Raw genomic sequence first — 25,915 nt, 5'->3', positions numbered from 1 at the left:
AATGGTTTTCAGAAATCTACGAATATGGAATCTGCATTTGCCCTTCATTCATAGTTTGAAGGACATCATGCGAGAAGAGGGCAAACTGAGTTTCGCATGAGCGATGCTTTCTAAAATCGTGCTGATTCATGGACAGAAGCTTCTCCATTTCAAGAAAAAATATTATATTTGAACTGAGAATATGTACAAGTATTCTGCAGTAAACTTGTAGTGACTCAGCAAGACAGCCAAGCCACTAGGAGGTAGCCGAAAGGCACGCGTGCAAAGCTCACGCAGGCTGGCGTGAGGTCTGGAACAGGTCAGGGATATGAGACTAGCAAAAATAGTATGTATCTGTTGGAATACTTAACTTTAATCCACAATTGGTGAACATCGGTCTGACGGTACATGCATCACAAGATAAATAGCAATTGATAATGGCGCCTTGCTAGGTCGTAGCAACTGACGTAGCTGAAGGCTATGCTAACTATCGTCTCGGCAAATGAGAGCGTAATGTGTCAGTGAACCATCGCTAGCAAAGTCGGCTGTACAACTGGGGCGAGTGCTAGGACGTCTCTCTAGACCTGCCATGTGGCGGTGCTCGGTCTGCAATCACTGATAGCGGCGACACGCGGGTCCGACGTATACTAACAGACCGCGGCCGATTTAAAGGCTACCACCTAGCAAGTGTGGTGTCTGGCGGTGACACCACAAAACTGTTGTTAAGGACATATGTCTGTAATTTTGCATGTCCATTGTTTTACCCTTCTTATATACAAGAGTCATCTGTGCTTTTATACAGTCGCTCAGAACTTGGCACCAGTTGAGAGATTTGCAATGATTGTGAGCTAAGTAAGGGGCCAATGCTGTAGAGTGCTCTTTGTAAAACTGCCACACCAGGCTGGTCAACTAATGACTAGATAGAAGCCTTTGCCTCACTTAGTGATTTTATATAGAACCAGAATTTTCTTGGGTTCTCAGTAAGATCTTTTTCTAGGATATGACAAAGGTAGCAGATGTATGCTTTGTGCATTTATCTTTTTACGGACCACATATCTCTGTCAGTTTTTGACTGCCATCATTCACGCATATTTTGAAGCGAGTGTGCATCAGCCTTTGCTTCCTCAGCATTTTCTGAATTTCGTTGTTAACTATGGTGGTTTTTTTCCATTTTTAATCTATTTGTTTGTCATATCCTTCTCCAGGGTGATTTACAATCTATTTGAACTTTGTCAATAATTTCTCTCTGCCCATCAACTGGAACTATACAATGGCAATTCATCATCTAATTGGGATGCCAAAAACTGCTTGTCTGCTCTTTATAGCAGAAATACTCTCCTACCCACCACAGTATGTCCTCACAACAGGGCAACACATTAATTGCCTCTTTCCATCATTTCTGTGTTCACATACTGTGGAGTATCCAATGAACTTTAAATAGTGGTTTTCATTATACTGCATGTATTCAATGGCTCTCTTTATGTTTGTTATGGGACAACAGAACAAAAAAATGCTATGCATTAAATATACAATCTAGAGCTAAAGTTCTGAATGTGTATAATTTATTTAAGGGACAGCAGCTAGCAAGTACCGTGATCTCACAAGGTGACTGTCTCAGCACTACAAACAGTCAGATGAAAATAGCTGAAGCACGAGGTACAAGAGAGAATTTTCAAGCAAATCTATTGACAAGCTCATATTACAAAGGGTGTTAAGAAGTTTTGCACCGTCATCTCTAATTTTTTTATTTTTTGCAGGAGGAGAATGATATTTTTTGTGAACATACTTGGAACATTTAGCTATAAGTTGGTATATAAAAGTATTTTCTTTTATTAATACATGAGCCATAATGAACTGTGCAGCAGATGTCAGGTTGCAACAATGGTCAGTGATGAAGTCCCTCTTCAAGACTGGCGATGACTCTGCCACATCGATTCACAGGAAGTTGCTCCCTGTTTATGAGGAGCGCACAGTGGATCGCAGCAGTATCCAGCGGTGGTTGCAGAGGTTTAAAGAAGGTGATTTCTCTCTACTGGACAATCCACGATGCAGTAGACCATCAACAGTAGTGAGTGATCAAATCATCCAAAATGACAGATGTTTCATGACATGACAGCTTGCTGAAATGACTCATTTGTCATTGGGTAGTGTTGGTATCACTGGTACATCATCAGACTACACCATGGCAATGCCAAACCCCATACAGCCCTTATGACACAGGAGAAAATCAGGAAAATGGGTTGGAAAATTGTTCCTCATCCTCCCTACAGTCCGGACTTGGCTTCGTCTAATTTTTACCTCTTTGGTCACCTGAAGGCCCACCTGCACGATAAAACATTTGATAGTGAGAGAGACCTCATTTCCTGTGAAAAGCGATGATGTAAAAGCCAATCCCCAGAATTTTACCAAAGTGCATTTACATCATGGAAAGAATGTTGGGCCAGATGCATCACAGCTGATGGAGGCTACATTGAATAGGCTCAATGTATAGCTAAATGTTCCAAGTATGTTCACAAAAATTTCATTCCCCTCCTGCAAAGAAATAAAAAAATTAAGAGACGACAGGCAAAACTTTTTGAATGCCCTTTGTATATAAATCATCAAAGTTCTGAGAATTAACATTATGAAATGGAGCACAGTATTTTTCAGCAATGGTTTGCAAACAACCCACTGCTAAATAGCCCCACCCCCCACCCACTAGCTCGCTCGCACACACACACACACACACACACACACACACACACACACACACACAAGCAATGTGACATAACAGCATACACACAGTGCAGAACAACAAAGCCCCTACTCAAGTACTAGGAAGTGTAGGATGGAATGACAACAATATGATTACTACCAACCACATAGAGCAGGAGTTGTGCAACAGAAAAGCATAAAGAAAAATACTAAAAATACTTAAGCATTCATACAAAATCTTTCCTCAGAAGTATATCTCTCATACATTCACACAACTACAACTTGCACACTTGTGACTACTGTTTTCAGGAGATAATAAGGCCCATCTGTGCTGCAATTGAGGTGATAAGCAATCTCTTTTGTGTGTGTGTGTGTGTGTGTGTGTGTGTGTGTGTGTGTGTGTGTGCGAGCGCCTGCCCGCAAAAGGGAGAGATAGAGAGGGGGGGGGGGAGGGGAGAGAGAGAGAGAGAAAGAGAGAGAGCGCGCTAGCTCTGCTTCCAAGGAAGGACTTTAGCCTGCATTCGACACTATGAAATATATGAGACAGTGCAACAACCCTATGATTAAAAGTTTTAATATGTTACTGTTACAATAGAGATGGTTGCACACAATGAAATTTTTAAATTACACATAGTGAATCAGTACATTTGAAACGGCAGATTGAATGATTAATTCATGCAGCATTTTATTGCATCACCATATCTGCACAGGCAGCTGCTTCAGACATACAGAAAAATTTCAAATGAAAGAATACTGATGAGGCATTAGTCATAACTTACTTGGACATAGTACCTCTAATCATCAATCATCAGAGCCAAAGAAAAGAATAAGGTGAAAAAATACTTCAGTATAATTAAAGCCACGTCAAACTGGGAATTCTCTTAAAATACTATATTCTTCATTCCATCCTCAAACACTTACCCACTGTACACAATGTGCTGGTCTTGAGAAGTTGTGGGATGACCTGCAGAAGATGTTGCCACATAGTGGTATGAAGCTGAACTTGTTGCTGCCACATTATCTTTACAAGATGTCAAAGTGTTACTACACGATGAATGATGAGCATAATCACCATGGTGATACTCGGTAAGTCCAGGTTCTTTTTTTGTAGCAACTGCATTAAGCATACATTCTGACTGGGCCTTCGCTAGCAATCTCTTCTTTTGGGATTGTGAAGCTCCACTTGAATATCCAGAGCTGTAAGATGAAGTTTGAAATGAGAAGCTTTGCATTTTCATACGCTGAAATTCAACAAAATTTTTCAAAAAGACGTAGGAGAAAACAACTTGCCCTCGCAAGGTTATAAACATGTAGTTCTGCCGACACACACACACACACACACACACACACACACACACACACACACACACACACAGACGTGTGTGTGTGGGGGGGGGGGGGGGAGGGAGATGAATGTTATTAGCAAAAATCTCTAATCTCTAAAAATTCTTGACCAATTCATTTCAAAATTTCACAATGCTCTAACAAATACTTGGACATACATTGTCTGTATATAATTTTAAATATATGTGATACATAAATATATATTTTTCATATAATGAGGAGGTGATGTTAACAAAAAACTCGTTAAGTTCTTGACTGTTGTATTTCAAATTGTTACACAATGATCTACTAACATTCAGATATAGGCCACATACTTTTTTTTTTACACAACAATGTATATTCTGTTAAAACCAACTGCGAGAAAGAAGATGCTGTGCTCTGAAAATGTGTGGTTTGATTTTCTTTCTCACCAGTTTTAACTTAGATACATGGCATTTAAACTACTAGAAAAATTGTTCCTTCCACATATATTCTTTCTCCTTGTATATGATTTTAACAATAGCAGCGTGCTGTTTTGTTTTCTATACTGTTGTCAGCTTTAAGAGGAATGTTGTCCTTATCAGCTCATGATTAGAATACTACTATGCAATCTTGAATCATCCAAAAACTTTGTAATCATACCCGTTCAGAGATTAAAACTATGAGAAATACTGTCACTGAAGCTAGTACTCTCACAGATCTAGTAGCTGTTAAGTTGTCTCCTGCACTCCTTATCTTAATAATCTCAACCGATTTACCCAGTGATTGTGACCGACTTCATTTCCCAATCTAGGTTTTGTTTGGCAATAACAATAAACAAGGCACAAGGTGTCAGAGAGAGAGGGAATCAGGAGATGGATAGAGGGGAGGAGGGGCAGAAAATGGACAGAGTGTGGGGGAAGGAGGAGATGGACAGAGAAAGTGGAGTGGAGGAGATGGAGAGAGACTGTGTTTTTTTTTGGGGGGGGGGGGGGAGATGGGGGAGGAGGAGGAGGGGGGAGGAGGAGGGGGAGGAGGAATTGGATAGAGAAAGGGGAGGAGGAGGAATTGGATAGAGAAAGGGGAAAAGGGGGAGACGACTAAAGAGATTGGGGTAGGGGAGGAGGGGATGGTCAGAGAGAGGAGGTGGGAGTGAAGTAGATTAGGACTTAATACACATTTCCCTTGCCTACTTAACAATTGTCGAGCATTGGTAGGTTCACTAGTATAAGAACGAAAGTGACAGTTTTATCGTAGCCCTTCGAACTCTTAGTTCGTTCCTGAGGCAGGAGAAGGGATATGGTAGGAACTATTGCTCCAAGAAACAAATCATCCAGAAGGAAAGTTTATAATCTTGTTTATGTGATAACTCAGCACTTCTACTAGTTTGTGAATTGTTATATCTTTATGCCTTAAATTATTTGCATTTCGACAGGACATAATCATTATCACATTACTGGAAAAAATTAAAAATCCTGGATGAATCAACTATAATTATCATTCAAGTTGAATATAATGTACAGATCTTGCCACTGATAGCCCTTCACAAGTTGATTCTGCAAGTGCGTTACTGACACATGATTCTCAACATTAAGACCTGTGTTTTGTGGTCTGATGAATCATCACTAATCTCCACTCCCATAATATGAAGAAAGACAATGTAGCATGTCTCACAGTCAACACAGAAGTCCCCACACTGTAATCTGCTGGCCTATTTTCTTGAAATAGAACTTGAAAGTTTAGTTTGCTCAGGCAGAACTTTAAGTAGATTTTATGATTTGTCCACCACTAACGCTAAATATTTGCTAAAAAACCTAAACTCCATCATCAGACCCACACTACCACATGATTCCGACTGGCCGTCACTTCATCCTCTGCCACATAACATCATCATATGGATGCAACATGTGGTCACAGCATACTGCTCTCCCACCAGTTACTGGCTTTCCAGACCTTTGAACTGTAACTTCTCACACTAGTAAATAAACTACTCAAACTGAACAAACTTCAGAATTAACATCTGATGTTAGTTTATTAGATTTCCACTGCAGTGTTCTAATGTTATGATAATATGCCCAATATGCTCTAAAATCTGTTTTGCAACAACTAGATGATCATTCTCAATTGTAGAGAAGGAATAGAGGGTGTATAGGCAGACAAGGAAAAAAATTGCCGAATATTTCCCTGATGTCCCGGTTAAAAAATACACTTTTTCCTGGGCAAAAATACTCTTTTTCCATGTTAAGTGACAGTATATTTCCCCTAGCAACTGTAAAACTTATCAATCCTTTGAATGGTTAACATTTCATACACTGGCATAGAACTTCTCGGCAGTTTACAAAACGAAACCCAGAAAGAAAGGAAGTTTTGGAAAGCTCTTTTACGTGCAGCAACATACACGTTACACATTTTTGTATTACGATATGCTGCATATTTTCATATTACAAAAGTATAAATTTGAATTCCAGCAGACACAGCACTGTAGTTTCCGAAGCATTGAAACCGAAACTGAGATGCACTTTTGTAAGACAGTCATAACTCACGTCACGTGATCTCGCCAGCTGATGACAGCAATAACAGAATACTGTTAAGAAGCGTGGTCACAAATAGGGAAAGTTAATGGTTTAAATTAATATTCATAGTGTATCTACAAGAAAAACTAAGCTCTCACATATAATATTGGTCTCAAAGATTAATAAGCTACAAGAGAAGCTAAGCTTTCACATGTAGTACTGATCTTTATTTTTTTTTGCATGTGTTACACTTTAAGACACATCACACCAAAAGCTGGAAAAATTTAAAAGATGACATAAATGTCTTGGCTTCTGGGCTTGAAATTCTGAAGTGGCTGATCCTAAAAGTGTTAAGTTTTAAATGACAGTCAAACGCTCTGTGATTTAAGAAATTCTAAATTGAAACGCTCAGATGGATAGAGATCCCGGGTCAATTTCCGGTCGGGGCACACATTTTCAGCTGTCCACATCAAGGTATATCAACAATACCTGTCGGCAGCTGAGGGTTTCAGTTAATCATCATTTATTCCAGGGAAAAGCTGCACGGTCATCAACAGTATCTCTTCTTTCGAGAACAGTTACTTCATACATAATTCATGTTGCGTAAAAATTAATTTACTTTGAAAGTAATGCTTCACAATATCTTCCCAGAGACCTGTTAGAAACAGGTACGTTTCAGCAGTTGCCAGAAAGTGCCAGAAAACAGACGTTACTGTGCGTGCGCAGCTACAATGACATAGGAAACCCACATGTTCATACGTATAAAGCACTAAGAGATTTTACATTATGTCATAAAACAAACGGGACATCAGAGAATACACCAAGAGCATCGAAATTTCATAAACCATACTAAAATGCATAATTCGATTAGAAGTGAACATTCATATGTCCTGATATACAATGAAATAGGCCCCGACCTGACATCAGGCTTTTCAGTGTGGTTTTCGGGATCTAAACTTTTCGTGTTTGGTTCTTTATTATGGCATAAATACGTGCCAGAAGATGAAAACATGCACTTGAAATTCAGCAAACATTTGGAACTAGCCAATGCCAATGCTGTGAACCGAAACACTTTGTTTCAAAAAAATTGACTGCCTAAGTGGAAAAGGTTAATAAAAGCCAAATTTCCTTAGAAAACCAACAAAAATAACTTCATCGTTCTGCAAGGTGATTAATGCTTGACTGCCGAAAACACAGCAATAAAATAAATCAGACAACTGAAACAAACAACATATTTTAGCCTTCTCTAATTACGGGAATGAATTTTAATTCACTTGATAGCTCTTGGCCACAGAAATCTGTTTTGTTTTCACTTGGCAAGGAGCTGTAAATGAAGAGGAAACAGCAAAATCACTAAACGTAAACATGGGTCATGTGGAGACTACCCCTTTCCCCCAAACAACTCTGAATGCTCCGCGTGTGTGCGAATCTAGCAGCTTCAGAGGGACAGAAAAATTTTTCCAGTCAGCATCTGACTGCTACTATAGACAGAGCTAACAGCCACACTTCAAGTAGCCAGAAGTGGGAGTAATACCCAACTCAACTTTGCATGCATGTGAGCTCACCGGCAACTGCCCAAGGGAATCTAATACACATAGTTGTGACATCATGCTCATCAGAGGCAGTTTGTTGGTACAAAGTATTACTCAGTCTTCATTCTAGGTCTTTGACACATTTTGCTGTTGGCAGACACTTGGTTACGCACAGTTGTTGTAAATGGCACATTTCCTTTGCAACTGAATTCCCCCCCCCCCCTCGTTTATGTTTTATTGCTGCAGTTTTAGTCGGCAGTAATATTCCTTGTTAGAGGATTAGTTCTTACCAGACAGTCAAAATTACAAAAATTTAACTGAAAACTAAAACAACAAAAAATTCCCCGAATTTCTAAAAATCCCTGGGTTTTTCCCAGTTTCTCCCAGATGAAAAGATTCCCAGGGTTTCCCGGATTTCCCAGGACGTATACACTCTGGAATACCTGTTACCCAAATATATATAAAAGAAGTTCTAGTCCTCTTGCCAACCAAATCCCACCAACTAATTTCTGATGAATACAGTTCAATCTGTCTTTAATCCTAAGATCTACTTAGGTGAAAGTTGTTCACAGTTCCGTAAAACAATAAATTTTAACACTAGAATTCAGACTGATTTCACACGATGTCAATGTCTGCTGGTGGGTTGATTTGGAAGGAGAGGACCAAACAGCTAGGTCGTCAGCCCCATTGGATTATCGAAGGCTGAGGAAGGAAGTCGGCCGTGCCCTTTTACAGGAACCATCCTGGCATTTGCCTAAATTTATGGAAATCGCAGAAAACCTAAATCAATACGGTCGTATGCGGGTTTCAACCGCTGTCCTGCCGAATGCAAGTCCAGTATGTAACCAATGCGCCACCTCACCTGATGTCGTCTTTTCATTTGGACTTATTGATAGAGCAATCTCAACTGACGTTTTTCTTGACATCGCTTGCATTTTCACTTTTTTCCTGAAATGAAAAAATTTAACTATGACTAATGATACTTTCTTTACATCTTTTATTTCTGATCCTTTCCTCAGATCTTGTCACAATGAAGCAGTGCTGTGAATATGTCACACTTTTGTTGCATTGCCCACCTCTGTGCTGATTTTTGTGCCTGGATCTCACAAGAAAGTTCATCTTAACAAAGTAAGTCTTCCCAGATATTGTTGCTGTTGTAGTCTTCAGTCCTGAGATTGGTTTGATGCAGCTCTCCATGCTACTCTATCCTGTGCAAGCTTCTTCATCTCCCAGTACTTACGGCAACCTTCTGAATCTGTTTAGTGTATTCATCTCTCGGTCTCCCTCTACGATTTTTACCCTCCACGCTGCCCTCCAATGCGAAATTTGTGATCCCTTGATGCCTCAGAACATGTCCTACCAACCGGTCTCGTCTTCTCGCCAAGTTGTGCCACAAACGCCTCTTCTCCCCAATTCTATTCAATACCTCCTCATTAGTTATGTGATCTACCCATCTAATCTTCAGCATTCTTCTGTAGCACCAGATTTCGAAAGCATCTATTCTCTTCTTGTCTAAACTGTTTATCGTCTATGTTCCACTTCCATATATGGCTACACTGCATACAAATACTTTCAGAAACGACTTCCTGACATTTAAATCAATACTCAATGTTAACAAATTTTTCTTCAGAAACGCTTTCCTTGCCATTGCCAGTCTACATTTATATCCTCTCTACTTCGACCATCATCAGTTATTTTGCTCCCCAAATAGCAAAACTCCTTAACTACTTTAAGTGTCTCATTTCCTAATCTAATTCCCACAGCATCACCCGACTTAATTCGACTACAATCCATTATCCTCGTTTTGCTTTTGTTGATGTTCATCTTATATCCTCCTTTCAATACACTGTCCATTCCGTTCAACTGCTCTTCCAAGTCCTTTGCTGTCTCTGACAGAATTACAATGTCATCGGCGAACCTCAAGGTTTTTATTTCTTCTCCATGGATTTTAATACCTACTTCGAACTTTTCTTTTGTTTCCTTTACTGCCTGCTCAATATACAGATTGAATAACACCGGGGATAAGCTACAACCCTGTCTCACTCCCTTCCCAACCACTGCTTCCCTTTCATGCACCTCAACTCATAACTGCCGTCTGGTTTCTGTACAAATTATAAATAGCGTTTCGCTCCCTGTATTTTCCCCCTGCCACCTTCAGAATTTGAAAGAGAGTATTCCAATCAACATCGTCAAAAGCCTTCTCTAAGTCTACAAATGCTAGAAATGTAGGTTTGCCTTTCCTTAATATCTTTCTTCTAAGATGAGTCGTAGGGTCAGTATTGCCTCATGTGTTCCAACATTTCTACGGAATCCAAACTGATCTTCCCCGAGGTTGGCTTCTACCAGTTTTTCCATTCGTCTGTAGAGAATTCGCGTTAGTGTTTGGCAGCTGTGACTTATTAAACTGATAGTTCGGTAATTTTCACATCTGTCAACACCTGCTTCTTTGGGATTGGAATTATTATATTCTTCTTGAAGTCTGAGGGAATTTCTCGCCTGTCTCATACATCTTGCTCACCAGATGGTAGAGTTTTGTCAGGACTGGCTCTCCCAAGGCAGTCAGTAGTTCACATCTACATCTACATCTACATCTACATTCATACTCCGCAAGCCACCCAACGGTGTGTGGTGGAGGGCACCTTACGTGCCACTGTCATTACATCCCTTTCCTGTTCCAGTCGCGTATCGTTCGCGGGAAGAACGACTGTCTGAAAGCCTCCGTGCGCGCTCTAATCTCTCTAATTTTACATTCGTGATCTCCTTGGGAGGTGTAAGTAGGGGGAAGCAATATACTCGATACCTCATCCAGTAACGCACCCTCTCGAAACCTGGCGAGCAAGCTACACCGCGATGCAGAGCGCCTCTCTTGCAGAGTCTGCCACTTGACTTTATTAAACATCTCCGTAACGCTATCACGGTTACCAAATAACCCTGTGACGAAACGCGCTGCTCTTCTTTGGATCTTCTCTATCTCCTCCGTCAACCCGACCTGGTACGGATCCCACACTGATGAGCAATACTCAAGTATAGGTCAAACGAGTGTTTTGTAAGCCACCTCCTTTGTTGCTGGACTACATTTTCTAAGCACTCTCCCAATGAATCTCAACCTGGTACCCGCCTTACCAACAATTAATTTTATATGATCATTCCACTTCAAATCGTTCCGCACGCATACTCCCAGATATTTTACAGAAGTAACTGCTACCAGTGTTTGTTCCGCTATCATATAATCATACAATAAAGGATCCTTCTTTCTATGTATTCGCAATACATTACATTTGTTTATGTTAAGGGACAGTTGCCACTCCCTGCACCAAGTGCCTATCCGCTGCAGATCTTCCTGCATTTCGCTACAATTTTCTAATGCTGCAACTTCTCTGTATACTACAGCATCATCCGCGAAAAGCCGCATGGAACTTCCGACACTATCTACTAGGTCATTTATATATATTGTGAAAAGCAATGGTCCCATAACACCCCCCTGTGGCACGCCAGAGGTTACCTTAACGTCTGTAGACGTCTCTCCATTGATAACAACATGCTGTGTTCTGTTTGCTAAAAACTCTTCAATCCAGCCACACAGCTGGTCTGATATTCCGTAGGCTCTTACTTTGTTTATCAGGCGACAGTGCGGAACTGTATCGAACGCCTTCCGGAAGTCAAGAAAAATAGCATCTACCTGGGAGCCTGTATCTAATATTTTCTGGGTCTCATGAACAAATAACGCGAGTTGGGTCTCACACGATCGCTGTTTCCGGAATCCATGTTGATTCCTACATAGTAGATTCTGGGTTTCCAAAAACGACATGATACTCGAGCAAAAAACATGTTCTAAAATTCTACAACAGATCGACGTCAGAGATATAGGTCTATAGTTTTGCGCATCTGCTCGACGACCCTTCTTGAAGACTGGGACTACCTGTGCTCTTTTCCAATCATTTGGAACCCTCCGTTCCTCTAGAGACTTGCGGTACACGGCTGTTAGAAGGGGGGCAAGTTCTTTCGCGTACTCTGTGTAGAATCGAATTGGTATCCCGTCAGGTCCAGTGGACTTTCCTCTGTTGAGTGATTCCAGTTGCTTTTCTATTCCTTGGACACTTATTTCGATGTCAGCCATTTTTTCGTTTGTGCGAGGATTTAGAGAAGGAACTGCAGTGCGGTCTTCCTCTGTGAAACAGCTTTGGAAAAAGGTGTTTAGTATTTCAGCTTTACGCGTGTCATCCTCTGTTTCAATGCCATCATCATCCCGGAGTGTCTGGATATGCTGTTTCGAGCCACTTACTGATTTAACGTAAGACCAGAACTTCCTAGGATTTTCTGTCAAGTCTGTACATAGAATTTTACTTTCGAATTCACTGAACGCTTCTCGCATAGCCCTCCTTACGCTAACTTTGACATCGCTTAGTTTCTGTTTGTCTGAGAGGTTTTGGCTGCGTTTAAACTTGGAGTGAAGCTCTCTTTGCTTTCGCAGTAGTTTCCTAACTTTGTTGTTGTACCACGGTGGGTTTTTCCCGTCCCTCACAGTTTTACTCGGCACGTACCTGTCTAAAACGTATTTTACGATTGCCTTGAACTTTTTCCATAAACACTCAACATTGTCAGTGTCTGAACAGAAATTTTCGTTTTGATCTGTTAGGTAGTCTGAAATCTGCCTTCTATTACTCTTGCTAAACAGATAAACCTTCCTCCCTTTTTTTATATTCCTATTAACTTCCATATTCAGGGATGCTACAACAGCCTTATGATCACTGATTCCCTGTTCTGCACTTACAGAGTCGAAAAGTTCGGGTCTGTTTGTTATCAGTAGGTCCAAGATGTTATCTCCACGAGTCGGTTCTCTGTTTAATTGCTCGAGGTAATTTTCAGATAGTGCACTCAGTATAATGTCACTCGATGATTTGTCCCTACCACCCGTCCTAAACATCTGAGTGTCCCAGTCTATATCTGGTAAATTGAAATCTCCACCTAAGACTATAACATGCTGAGGAAATTTACGTGAAATGTATTCCAAATTTTCTCTCAGTTGTTCTGCCACTAACGCTGCTGAGTCGGGAGGTCGGTAAAAGGCGCCAATTATTAACCCAGCTCGGTTGTTGAGTGTAACCTCCACCCATAATAATTCACAGGAACTATCCACTTCTACTTCACTACAGGATAAACTACTACTAACAGCGACGAACACCCCACCACCGGTTGCATGCAATCTATCCTTCCTAAACACCGTCTGTACCTTTGTAAAAATTTCGGCAGAATTTATCTCTGGCTTAAGCCAGCTCTCTGTACCTATAACGATTTCAGCTTCGGTGCTTTCTATCAGCGCTTGAAGTTCCGGTACTTTACCAACGCAGCTTCGACAGTTTACAATTACAATACCGATTGCTGCTTGGTCCCCGCATGTCCTGACTTTGCTCCGCACCCTTTGAGGCTGTTGCCCTTTCTGTACTTGCCCGAGGCCATCTAACCTAAAAAACCGCCCAGTCCACGCCACACAACCCCTGCTACCCGTGTAGCCGCTTGCTGCGTGTAGTGGACTCCTGACCTATCCAGCGGAACCCGAAACCCCACCACCCATGGCGCAAGTCGAGGAATCTGCAGCCCACATGGTCGCAGAACCGTCTCAGCCTCTGATTCAGACCCTCCACTCGGCTCTGTACCAAAGGTCCGCAGTCAGTCCTGTCGACGATGCTGCAGATGGTGAGCTCTGCTTTCATCCCGCTAGCGAGACTGGCAGTCTTCACCAAATCAGATAGCCGCCGGAAGCCAGAGAGGATTTCCTCCGATCCATAGCGACACACATCATTGGTGCCGACATGAGCGACCACCTGCAGATGGGTGCACCCTGTACCCTTCATGGCATCCGGAAGGTCCCTTTCCACATCTGGAATGACTCCCCCCGGTATGCACACGGAGTGCACATTGGTTTTCTTCCCCTCTCTTGCTGCCATTTCCCTAAGGGGCCCCATTACGCGCCTGACGTTGGAGCTTCCAACTACCAGTAAGCCCACCCTCTGCGACCGCCCGGATCTTGCAGACTGAGGGGCAACCTCTGGATCAGGACAAGCAGCCATGTCAGGCCGAAGATCAGTATCAGCCTGAGACAGAACCTGAAACCGGTTCGTCAGACAAACTGGAGAGGCCTTCCGTTCAGCCCTCCGGAATGTCTTTCGCCCCCTGCCACACCTTGAGACGACCTCCCACTCTACCACAGGTGAGGGATCAGCCTCAATGCGGGCAGTACCCCGGGCAACCACAGTCTTAGTCCGATCGGGGGATGCGTGGGACGAGCTGGCCGTCCCCGACAAACCCCCATCCGGACCCCCACAGTGATGCCCATTGGCAACAGCCTCAAGCTGTGTGACCGAAGCCAACACTGCCTGAAGCTGGGAGCGAAGGGATGCCAACTCAGCCTGCATCCGAACACAGCAGTTGCAGTCCCTATCCATGCTAAAAACTGTTTTGCAAAGAACGTCTGAACTAATCTACAGAGAGCGCAAACAAATCGACAAAATTTAAACGGTTATTAAAATACAAGATTGCCTAGTAAATGCAGTAATGCTGCTACTTGCGCACTGCTGACACACTGCTCGGCGGCGGAAGGAGACTACGCGATTTTACACTATTCAGGTACTAAAACGCGATGCTACAACTCTCAAATACTATAATACGCCCGAAATTTATGTATCAAACAATGCAAGTACCAAAAACACTCAAAGAAATGAAGAATTAAACTATGTAACAAATGAGTGAGCTAGGAGTATACGACTTGCTGCTGCAGCTGCTTATCCAACGGCGGCAGGGAGCACACTGACTGTGACCAACCGACACTGGCCGTTCAAAACAAAAACAGAAGACAAACGACTACGCGATTTTACACTATTCAGGTACTAAAACGCGATGCTACAACTCTCAAATACTATAATACGCCCGAAATTTATGTATGAAACAATGCAAGTACCAAAAACACTCAAAGAAATTAAGAATTAAACTATGTAACAAATGAGTGAGCTAGGAATGTTGTCTACTCCGGGGGCCTTGTTTCGACTCAGGTCTTTCAGTGCTCTGTCAAACTCTTCATGCACTATCCTATCTCCCATTTCATCTTCGTCTACCTCCTATTCCATTTCCATAATATTGTCCTCAAGAACACCGCCCCTGTATAGACCCTCTACATACTCCTTCCACCTTTCTGCTTTCCTTTCTCTGCTTAGAACTGGGTTGCCATCTGAGCCCTTGATATTCATGTAAGTGGTTCTCTTTTCTCCAAAGGTCTCTTTAATTTTCCTGTAGGCAGTACCTATCTTACCCTTCATGAGATAAGTCTCTACATCCCTACATTTGTCCTCTAGCCATCCCTGCTTAGCCATGTTGCACTTCCTTCGGTCTCATTTTTGAGACGTTTGTATTCCTTTTTGCCTGCTTCATTTACTGCATTTTTATATTTTCTCCTTTCATCAATTAAATTCAATATTTCCTCTGTTACCCAAGTGTTTCTACTAGCCCTCGTCTTTTTACCTATTTGATCCCCAGCTGCCTTCACTATTTCATCCCTCAAAGATACCCATTCTTCTTCTACTGTATTTCTTTCCCCCATTCCTGTCAATTGTTCCCTTATGCTCTCCCTGAAACTCTGTACAACCTCTGATTTAGTCAGTTTATCCAGGTCCCATCTCCTTAAATTCCCACCTTTTACCAGTTTCTTCAGTTTTAATCCACAGTTCATAACCAACAGAATGTGGTCAGAGTCCACATCTGCCCCTGAAAATGTCTTACAATTTAAAATCTGGTTCCTAAATCTGTCTTACCATTATATAATCTATCTGAAACCAGGGTTCTTCCATGTATAAAACCTTCTTTCATGATTCTTGAACGAAGTGTTAGCTCAGATATCCGATTGTAAATTCAAATATTGAAGCAGCAATTCAGATACCTCTTCTTGTAAACAATAGAGCCTAAATTGGACTTAATAACACCTATGCTTCTACAAATGGACAGTACTGTTAAAATATAAATTAAACTCTTCGTCTACAGAAAATTTTTTAGTACAAAACTAGTATTAGGCCCTATGTGTAGCAAAAAATAAGAGGCTTACTTTTGTTGTTAAGTAATACTGTTTTGCAGTGAAACTCAATATCTTATTTTGTTCAAGCAACTTTTATTTTATTTAGTCCTTCATCCAGGGATTATCTCAGAGATTTGTCACCAGAAGTCAATGAAAATAAATAGTTCAGTTTTAAACACATACAGAATATCTAAGGATGTTTTGTGAGGGCAACACAGTGATCATTGGTGTCTTTGCAGAAGAAACATGCCAGCTTGTGCCTAAATTAAATTACAATTAAGACATGGTGTAGAACACATCCGAAGATGTGTCATTACTGACTGAAACCGGTCATCGTCAAAGGAATTTATATTGTGATCAAAGACTACAATAAAAAAACATTTAAATCACAAAAGCCTACATCAGAATGGCCAGGCAAACTGTTCTCCCAAATATGACAGTGTCCTAACAACTGCACTGTCTCATTTGGTATTAAAATGCAAGTCTATCACTATGTCACAGAAGGCACACCTTTAAAGTTTGGTGGCTATACTGGACCCTCTAGTTTGTCCATTATGTTAGAAATTATGTGAAAATTTAGTGAAGGAGAAACATAACTTCCACATGTCTCTGTCAATCAACATGTAACATTTAAGGCATTTAAAAGAGATGGAAGACACCCTTAATACTTGAAACCTGCATTGGACTCATGACAGATGGTTTTAAACAGAAAAGTGACTAAATAAGATAAAAGCAGATTAGACATTTCAATGATTTACTGAGAGTGCAGCAGTATTAAAAGTGGTAAATAGGGTACTAAAATAGATTAATTTTGCAAATGGTACCTGAATATCCTATCAAATAATGTACAAATAAGTGCCAACACTTACGTGGGTTGTGGCTCGTGTTTTATTTCTCTGGTAACTTGGACTGGTGTCTGAACCAGAACCTGTTGTACAGGTTGCTGTTGGTGGTGGTGGTGATGCTGCTGATGGTGATGCTGCTGCTGCTGCTGCTGCGGCTGTGATGTCTGTTGCTGCGGTGGCGGCAAATATACTTGGTGATGTTGGTGCTGCTGCTGAGGTGGTTGTGCTTGCTGTTGCACCTGAGGCTGATGTGGTTGTTGCTGTTGCTGTGCTATTGATTGTTGCTGTTGTTGTTGTTGTTGCTGCTGCTGCTGCTGCTGCATTTGTGCCTGCTGTAATTTAGCTGGGCTGTGCTGATCTTCTCCATCACTATCTGCGACTGTCACACAGGAAATCACATTCTTTCTTTGACGTGTGCTGCTTGTTACAGCTGCTGAACTTCTAGGTGGCGTTGACTGAGTGCTGCATTGAAATAAGAATTAGTAAATTAATTTCTTGTCTTATTTGCACAAAGTGGCTTAAAATATACTCAAGACACGCAGCCATAACAAATCAACTAGAAAACTGAAACAACAAAAAAGTTATTTCCATTAAATAAATGCCGATGAACAAAGAAATCACTATAAAAAGTGTAATCATTAAATGCAAAATTAACATTTTTTTAGCACTATGTAAAAAAAGTAGCTGACCTATGGGATTTTTCTTCATCTTAAATTACCCCACAAATTACACGATTTTTATGCTTCTGTCAAAACTCACAAAAAAAATGCAATGTGTGAGCTGCGATTAAAACTGTAAAATGCAAGCTTTCTTTCTTTCTTTTTTTTTTTTTTTAAAATTATGAAGTAGACAGGAATAGTTCTGAGAAACATTATTTGTGTGAAAATACAAATAAGATATGGCACTAGGTCAGATACATTTATCAATACACCAAACAGTTCTTTTAAACTGTATAGCTATTTTTTTTCTACAGAATTTATGTGAGAACAATATGCAATTTATAATTCTTATTACACTCACCATCAACAGACACACAATTCATCTTCCTACTGATTACACTGAAAATAAAATGATCACCGACTCTTATTTTATTAGCGCTTGTGTCAGTAAAATACCATGGAATAAAAATTGGATTTTTACAAAATAAAAACTTGGTTAAATAAACATTTAGTACATCATCTTATGTTTTTTATGGCACCATTACGCAGCGTATATATAGTATTTAAGCCTCAGAAATGTGGTATGTTGAAATTTCTACAAAAATCTCATTCCATGATCTTGGTATAGACTATATTCTTTCCATGACTTGCAGCTTCGGGGATCTGAATTGACAATTTTATCAAATTCCATAACATTTTCTTTTCTCAGTGCTAATTTTTTTAAGCCAAAAAAGATGACAGTCTGCCCTACATTTTCGTGTGGTTCCCAAGATACTACTCCCCGTAATACCTATTTATGCTGATAAGATTTTTTCCTTGTCTTCAGTGCTGTTTCAAATAACACACAAAATCACTCTCAATAACTGAAATTGAAGTAATCACTGAGCTAGCAGTTGGAACACGAGCTTATTGCATTTAAAAGAGAGAGAGAGAGAGAGAGAGAGAGAGAGAGAGAGAGAGAGAGAGAGAAATGAACAAGAGACAATGTTACCACTTATAACAGTACTGCTAGGTGGTGGATAGGTAATCAACACGAAGTTTAGCATATTTCTCAGTTTCTGAGCTCGTCACTCGACAGACACCATCAATAACGCCCCCCCCCCCCCAAAAAAAAAGGTGTGGGGGCATTTAGAAATGGGACGGTGGGGGAGAAGAATGCACAACCACCTGCTTCTTCAATTCGTAGCTAGTATACATACCCATTGCTCAAAATTTGCTTATATCATGAGAAATGATGCTACTCATTATATCATTTGTGATACACACCATGTGATCAAAAGTATCCGGACAACCTCAAAAACATACTTTTTCATATTAGATGCACTGTGCTGCCACCTACTACCAAGTAGTAGTCATTAGACATTGTGAGAGAGCAGAATGGTGCGCTCTGCAGAACTCACAGACTTTGAACGTCATCAGGTGATTAGATGTCACTTGTGTCATACGTCTGAACACAAGATTTCCACACTCCTAAACATCCCTAGGTCCACTGTTTCCGATGCGATACTGAAGTGGAAACAGGAAGGGACACGTACAGTGCAAAAGCGTACAGGCCGTCCTCATCTGTTGACTGACAGAGACCGCCGACAGTTGAAAAGGGTCGTAATGTGTGATAAGCAGACATCTATACTGACCATCACACAGGAATTCGAAACTGCATCAGGATCCACAGCAAGTACTATGACAGTTGGGTGGGAGGTCGGAAAACTTGGATTTCATGGTCAAGCAGTTGCTCATAAGCCACCCATCACACTGGTAAATGCAAACAGTGCCTCGGTTAGGTGTGTAAACATTGGACGACTGAACAGTGGAAAAAAGTCGTGTGGAGTGACAAATCACGGTACACAATGTGGCGATCCGATGGCAGGGTGTGGGTATGGCGAATGCCCAGTGAACGTCATCTGCCAGTGTATGTAGTGCCAACAGTAAAATTTGGAGGCGGTGGTGTTATGGTGTGGTCGTGTTTTTCATGGAGGGGGCTTGCACACCTTGTTGTTTTGCATGGCACTATTATAGTACAGACCTACACTGACATTTCAAGCACCTTCTTGCTTCCCACTGATGAAGAGTAATTCAGGGATGGGGATTGCACCTTTCAACACGATCGAGCACCTGTTCATAATGATGGCCTCTAGCGTAGTAGTTACACGACCAAAACATCCCCGTGATGGACTGGCCTGCACAGAGTCCTGACCTGAATACTATAGAACACCTTTGGGATGAAACTTCCTGGTAGATTAAAACTGTGTGCCCGACCGAGACTCGACCTCGGGACCTTTGCCTTTCGCGGGCAAGTGCTCTACCAACTGAGCTACCGAAGCACGACTCACGCCCGGTACTCACAGCTTTACTCCTGCCAGTATCTCGCCTCCTACCTTCCAAACTTTACAGAAGTTCTCCTGCGAACCTTGCAGAACTAGCACTCCTGAAAGAAAGGATATAGCGGAGACATGGCTTAGCCACAGCCTGGGGGATGTTTCCAGAATGAGATTTTCACTCTGCAGCGGAGTGTGCACTGATATGAAACTTACTGGCAGATTAAAACTGTGTGCCCGACCGAGACTCGAACTCGGGACCTTTGCCTTTCGCGGGCAAGTGCTCTACCAACTGAGCTACCGAAGCACGACTCACGACCGGTACCCCTTTCTTTCAGGAGTGCTAGTTCTGCAAGGTTCGCAGGAGAACTTCTGTAAAGTTTGGAAGGTAGGAGGCGAGATACTGGCAGAAGTAAAGCTGTGAGTACCGGGCGTGAGTCGTGCTTCGGTAGCTCAGTTGGTAAAGCACTTGCCCGCGAAAGGCAAAGGTCCTGAGTTCGAGTCTCGGTCGGGCACACAGTTTTAATCTGCCAGGAAGTTTCATATCAGCGCACACTCCGCTGCAGAGTGAAAATCTCATTCTGGAAACATCCCCCAGGCTGTGGCTAAGCCATGTCTCCGCTATATCCTTTCTTTCAGGAGTGCTAGTTCTGCAAGGTTCGCAGGAGAACTTCTGTAAAGTTTGGAAGGTAGGAGGCGAGATACAGGCAGAAGTAAAGCTGTGAGTACCGGGCGTGAGTCGTGCTTCGGTAGCTCAGTTGGTAGAGCACTTGCCCGCGAAAGGCAAAGGTCCCGAGTTCGAGTCTCGGTCGGGCACACAGTTTTTATCTGCCAGGAAGTTTCATATCAGCGCACACTCCGCTGCAGAGTGAAAATCTCATTCTGGAAACCTTTGGGATGTTTTAGAATGCCAACTTCGTGCCAGGCGTCACCAACCGACATCAATACCTCTCCTCAGTGCAGCACTCTGTGAAGAATGTTCTGCCATTCCCCAAGAAATCTTCCAGCACCTGACTGAATGTATGCCTCCAAGAGTGGAAGCTGTCATCAAGGCTATGGGTGGGTCAACACCATATGGAATTCCAGCATTACCGATGGAGAGCGCCACACGTCATTTTCAGGAAAGTGTCCAGATGCTTTTGATCACACAGTGTATCTATGATTTTCTGTTAACATATCAAAAGAATAAGTGAATGATTAAGCATACTACAAAAGTAACTGGACTGTCCACAATGCATTAAAAACCATTTCACATTACATTCTGCAAAAATGAGCATATTTAGAGTTTTCATGGGGTCTCTTACACACTTAATACTTGTACTGCGTAGCTGAATTATTCAGCTCAATAAAGGTCACTCATTTTGGTTGAACACCACATGTAATGAATGTGTTATGGTTAAATGTAAAGTAACAACATTAGTTATTCAGATAAATAATGTACATTGCAGAAAAAAAACCACCTGTGAACATAAACTTATGAATGTCTATATCTGTAACATATTAGTAAAAAATTACATTCTGGGCATTAAACCATGCATACAGTCATCTACAACATCTGTGAAGGTAATATGAAATATGAGAAAGAACTTGCACACTTAAACAATACTGTGTTAGTACAACAATTTCAAACTCAACAAAAGGAAACTGATCATATGAAACCCACGAAACATGCAACACTTAAAAGACACCAATTTTGTAAGCAATTGCAGCTGATGAAGCATATTTATGTGGACATTGGTTTGCAAGTGGGAGACATTGCACTTAGTTAAAGAAATGTTTATGACTGACCAACACCAGGTTACAGTACAGTAAATCAAAGAAAGGGAAGAAGAAAGAAATCTATAAAGAAAGAATGATTTTTCTTGTTTTGTCAAGCACATATAATATTACACAACAAAAATTTTACATTTTGCACCTGAAATATAATCTTTATATGTGTAACTTTACAATTATTGTATTTTCTGTAAGAAAAAAATGTGATGGCCCAGTGAAGTAACATTTTCCCAATACAGAAACATGCTACTTCTTACGGTGTACATTAACTTTTGACTTCCATCTCAAGGAAATCAAAAATTTTTGAGGAATGGAAGACATATATAATATTTAATAGCTAAATCATTCTTTCCATATTTTACTGGGTGAACACTTATAAAACATAAAACAAATATGATAAGGGTTCCTTAGATGAAACATGCTGCCTGCAACCTTTCAACACATGGTGACAATTACAGGAAATGGGGCACAACAGATGGTTAGATAATATGCAGCAACAATATTCAGCAGTAACAGCAGCACCCTCGAAGCAGCATGTGTGTTAGGATGGGTACCTGCGATATGCTTCATCTTGAGAGGCTACAGTCAACACTGAGGGACAGTTGGAGCTGATGTGGCAAGATGCACCCAGGCCGGCTGATCCACCGCAACACGCACCGCAGTTCCTATCCTTACAGCTACCAAAAACAAATCCAGCAACCCTCAGAATAACTTTTCTATTCTTGTTTTGAATGAAGGGGGAAAAATAAGATGTATAAATAAAGCTCTTAATAAAGATACAGCAATGGTGTACCACCTGCACAATTCATAGCCACACCTAAGACTTCTTGCAGAGAATTAAAACATATGTCTTACAAGAGTGATAACTGCTATAGTACTGAACTGATTCAGGTCAATTCAATGTAATCATTGCCATTTGGGGATGTAGATATGAAAAATCTATTCAATTCCCAAGTTCATAATGGAAACATCATCATGAGACGGAAAGATATGATTAGACACTCCATCTAATATGTTTTGCATCTACAATGGTAAGGATTAGATTTTTAATACTCACATTTGATCACATATCTACAAGAAAAATCAAATAGGTTATGCTAAAACTTTAAAATATTTTAACTTAATAGCACGGAAGTGTTAATTTGCAACAGAAAATTATATATAAATTATAAATGGTAGACATTTCAACCTGAAGATTACTCCTTGTAATTATACCTTGTTAGTGAAGAAGACAGCTGGTTGTTGCGAGTTAATACAATGTATTGTCCAAACAAATAACAGTCTTATTCTCGAACTTTGATAATCAAGTTTTAAAGGCCAAAAATAATGATCATACATGAGTCTTCAATAATTTTTACAAGCAGTTATATGCCTCTTGCCCAATAACAAAACTACTTTCTCACAGCCCACTGAACTTTGATCCTTGCTTTGACTGCATTTTTGTCATTTATTCCTGATGACATTAAGTGTTATTTGTTGTCTGTTTTAAAAACAATATTACATTTAGTCTGTTTACAAAAACTATTAGGTCTTAGATGACAAGTGCAGAAAACAAATTCTTTCTCATATTCTCTTTCTTTTCTTTTCTCCCTGGTGACATCTTTCAAAGACCTGAGTATTTCCCAGTACAAAATACGCCTTTCCAGAATGTGTGTGTGTGTGTGTGTGTGTGTGTGTGTGTGTGTGAGAGAGAGAGAGAGAGAGAGAGAGAGAGAGAGATTTTCCACACCAAATATATGCAGCAATGAATTTTCCACACCAAATATTTGCAGTAATGAAAGGCAAAATGGAACCATGTAAAAGAAAGAGGCAAACTACATAATTTTTAAATACATGTATTTAAATGTAACATGAAAATGAGAGACTGAATCTCAACACACAGAGAAGACATTGAGCCACAAACAGATGGGCACAACAAAAAGACTGCTGTATATATTTAAGCTTTTAGCCGTAAGTCCTTTTTCTAAAGTAGAAAACATATACACACAAAACCACAAAAGCTTAAATATATAGCAGTCTTTTCGCCGAGCCTGTCTGCGAGTCAACATTTCCTCTAGCATTCCAACATGGATTTTCCTTGTTTTGTATTTAAATATAGTTTTACTGTAAGGTTTGTTTTCACTGATTCTGATACTGATCCTTCACATTTAAAAGAATATTATGTATTTCTATGACAAATGAAGTTAGAGTGTTAAAAAAGACTACAAAGCATGCTCTGAAACTATTGCAACACAGACCTTCAACTCAACACATCTCAACCCACTTATACATCTGTTTCCATTTGCCCATTGTACTGCACCCAGTAATTCAAGCTGTAATATCAATCCCCTCATAGTATGCAATCTGTTACACTTATAAATTTGCAGCAGATAAAAAAAGGACAAGCAGTTTTGTGATACGTTTTTCTTGAGGGGTGACCGTAGAAACATCTTTCGTAGTTCAGGAAGTGTCCACACCACACTACTATACTAAGAAATACCGATGGAACTTCAAGGGCACTCACTTCAAGGGCACTCTCACTACAGTGGACTCTTTCACTGATCACTGAAAACAATGTTGCTACACTATGCAAATTAGGGGATGAAGAACAGTGTGTGTAACATCACCAAATATCATGATCCTAGGAGGAAGGAGTCATGACACTATGCAAAATTTTAAAACTCATATTATGCTTTTCCAGTGCACCAACATGTAACATACAATGAACTAAAATATGGGTTACTGGGAATAATATACCAAAAGCACTGCTTACTTGTATGTCATCTAGCTGGAGCAGGAATCTAGGCATAAACTGGGGCTGTTCTATTCAACATACAGTAAAGCAACTTTCCTCTGTGACTGTAGAGATGTGTGCTATAGTTGTACTGCTCTGCTAATTAAAGACGAACAACCACCAAAAGATTCTCTTGCAGCGATAAATAATACCCTGTTAATGAGCATCCTATGCAACACGATAGCTTGAAAAATTACAGGAACAGATAGTTTGGATATTGCTGACATTCATCCAACACAAAACATCCACATACAAAAACCTATGAAAAATCATACAAGTTAATACAATTATCTTACCAGTTTCCAGTTGCTTCATCTTCACTGTCAGAAATTGTGATGACAGACACAGCTGGTGATGGTGTGTCATGAATTGTTATAGTCTGCTGTCTACCAGAAACTGCCTGTTGCACCTGAAACAGATCACAATGTTCACTGCTTATCCCAAAACACCATGACAAACAAGTGTTAATGACAAACCCAAGTCGATTTCCTAGTTTTCTTTTCGCACATTATGAGGAAGGGAAGCTAGGTGTGTGTGTGTGTGTGTGTGTGTGTGTGTGTGTGAGAGAGAGAGAGAGAGAGAGAGAGAGAGAGAGAGAACCAATATTGAACCCTGCCCCACTCAACGTACTCTCCTCCACCTAAACCATCTCCCCACCCTTCCAAATCATCTGATAATTTTCCAAAAATTTATAAACTGAAATTCTGCCTCCTCCTCCTCCTCCTCCTCCTCATCATCATCATCCCCCAAACCCACAGCAAAGAAATCAACCTCATATCCCCTGAAAGAACCACAATTTACCACCTAAAACTTGGTCCCAATTATACAATCCTATCTCCGACAACACCTCCACCACTGTCATTATGAACCTCATTACTACTGCTACACAAGATCAACCTTCTACATATGTAAACTCAAGCATGCAGGTTGCCCAATTCTGAGTAGATACTGGCCACACACACAAAGAATTTCTACCCCAGTGGATCAACACCCTCGGGCTACTATTAATAACCTACCCCCTACAAAAAAAAAAAAAAAAAAAAAGACATCAAACATTTCCTCTGCCAACTCTGCACAGTTCTCGTTCTTTTACCACCACGTGCCCTGCTCATCACTTCCAATGACATCTCCCTCTACACTACCATTCCCAATGTTCATGAATTTATCACTACTGAACACTATCTTTCCCCAACATCCCACTGAATGCAAACCTACAACCTCCTTTCCGGTCACCATGGCCAACTAGATCCTCGCCCATATTACTTCTCCTTTAAAAGCATCAGCTACAAACAAATCTACAGTACAGTCATGAGTACACACATGGAACCAACCTATTCAAGGTCCAACTAGAAGAATCCTTCCTATGCACCAAGAAACCCAAACCGTTCATGTGCTCCAGATTCACTGATATCTTTATGATCTGGACCAAGGGTACGGATAAACCATCCACATTCCTCTAGAACTTCAAAAC

The 25,915-nt window shown here is 40.8% G+C and overlaps 1 protein-coding gene across 4 annotated transcripts in view; it reads right to left on the bottom strand.

Moving 5' to 3' along the window:
- The window catches only part of LOC126199290 (homeodomain-interacting protein kinase 2), a 236,852-nt gene that overhangs the window by 65,718 nt on the left and 145,219 nt on the right, over positions 1 to 25,915 (bottom strand). For 3 of the 4 annotated variants that reach the window (XM_049936110.1, XM_049936112.1, XM_049936111.1), the window contains exons 15-18: positions 24,741 to 24,853; positions 22,226 to 22,348; positions 16,949 to 17,386; positions 3,595 to 3,870 (exon numbers count right to left, since the gene is read on the bottom strand). In XM_049936110.1, the coding sequence (XP_049792067.1) occupies positions 3,595 to 3,870; positions 16,949 to 17,386; positions 22,226 to 22,348; positions 24,741 to 24,853 (950 nt within the window). The remainder of the gene's footprint in view (positions 1 to 3,594; positions 3,871 to 16,948; positions 17,387 to 22,225; positions 22,349 to 24,740; positions 24,854 to 25,915) is intronic. The other variant, XM_049936113.1, reaches the window with a different exon arrangement.

Source organism: Schistocerca nitens, chromosome 8 (genome assembly GCF_023898315.1).
Source record: "Schistocerca nitens isolate TAMUIC-IGC-003100 chromosome 8, iqSchNite1.1, whole genome shotgun sequence".
Classification (NCBI taxonomy): Eukaryota; Metazoa; Arthropoda; class Insecta; order Orthoptera; family Acrididae; genus Schistocerca; species Schistocerca nitens.
Note: the sequence above shows the minus strand (reverse complement) of the source record. Positions and strands in the feature narration are given on the sequence as shown.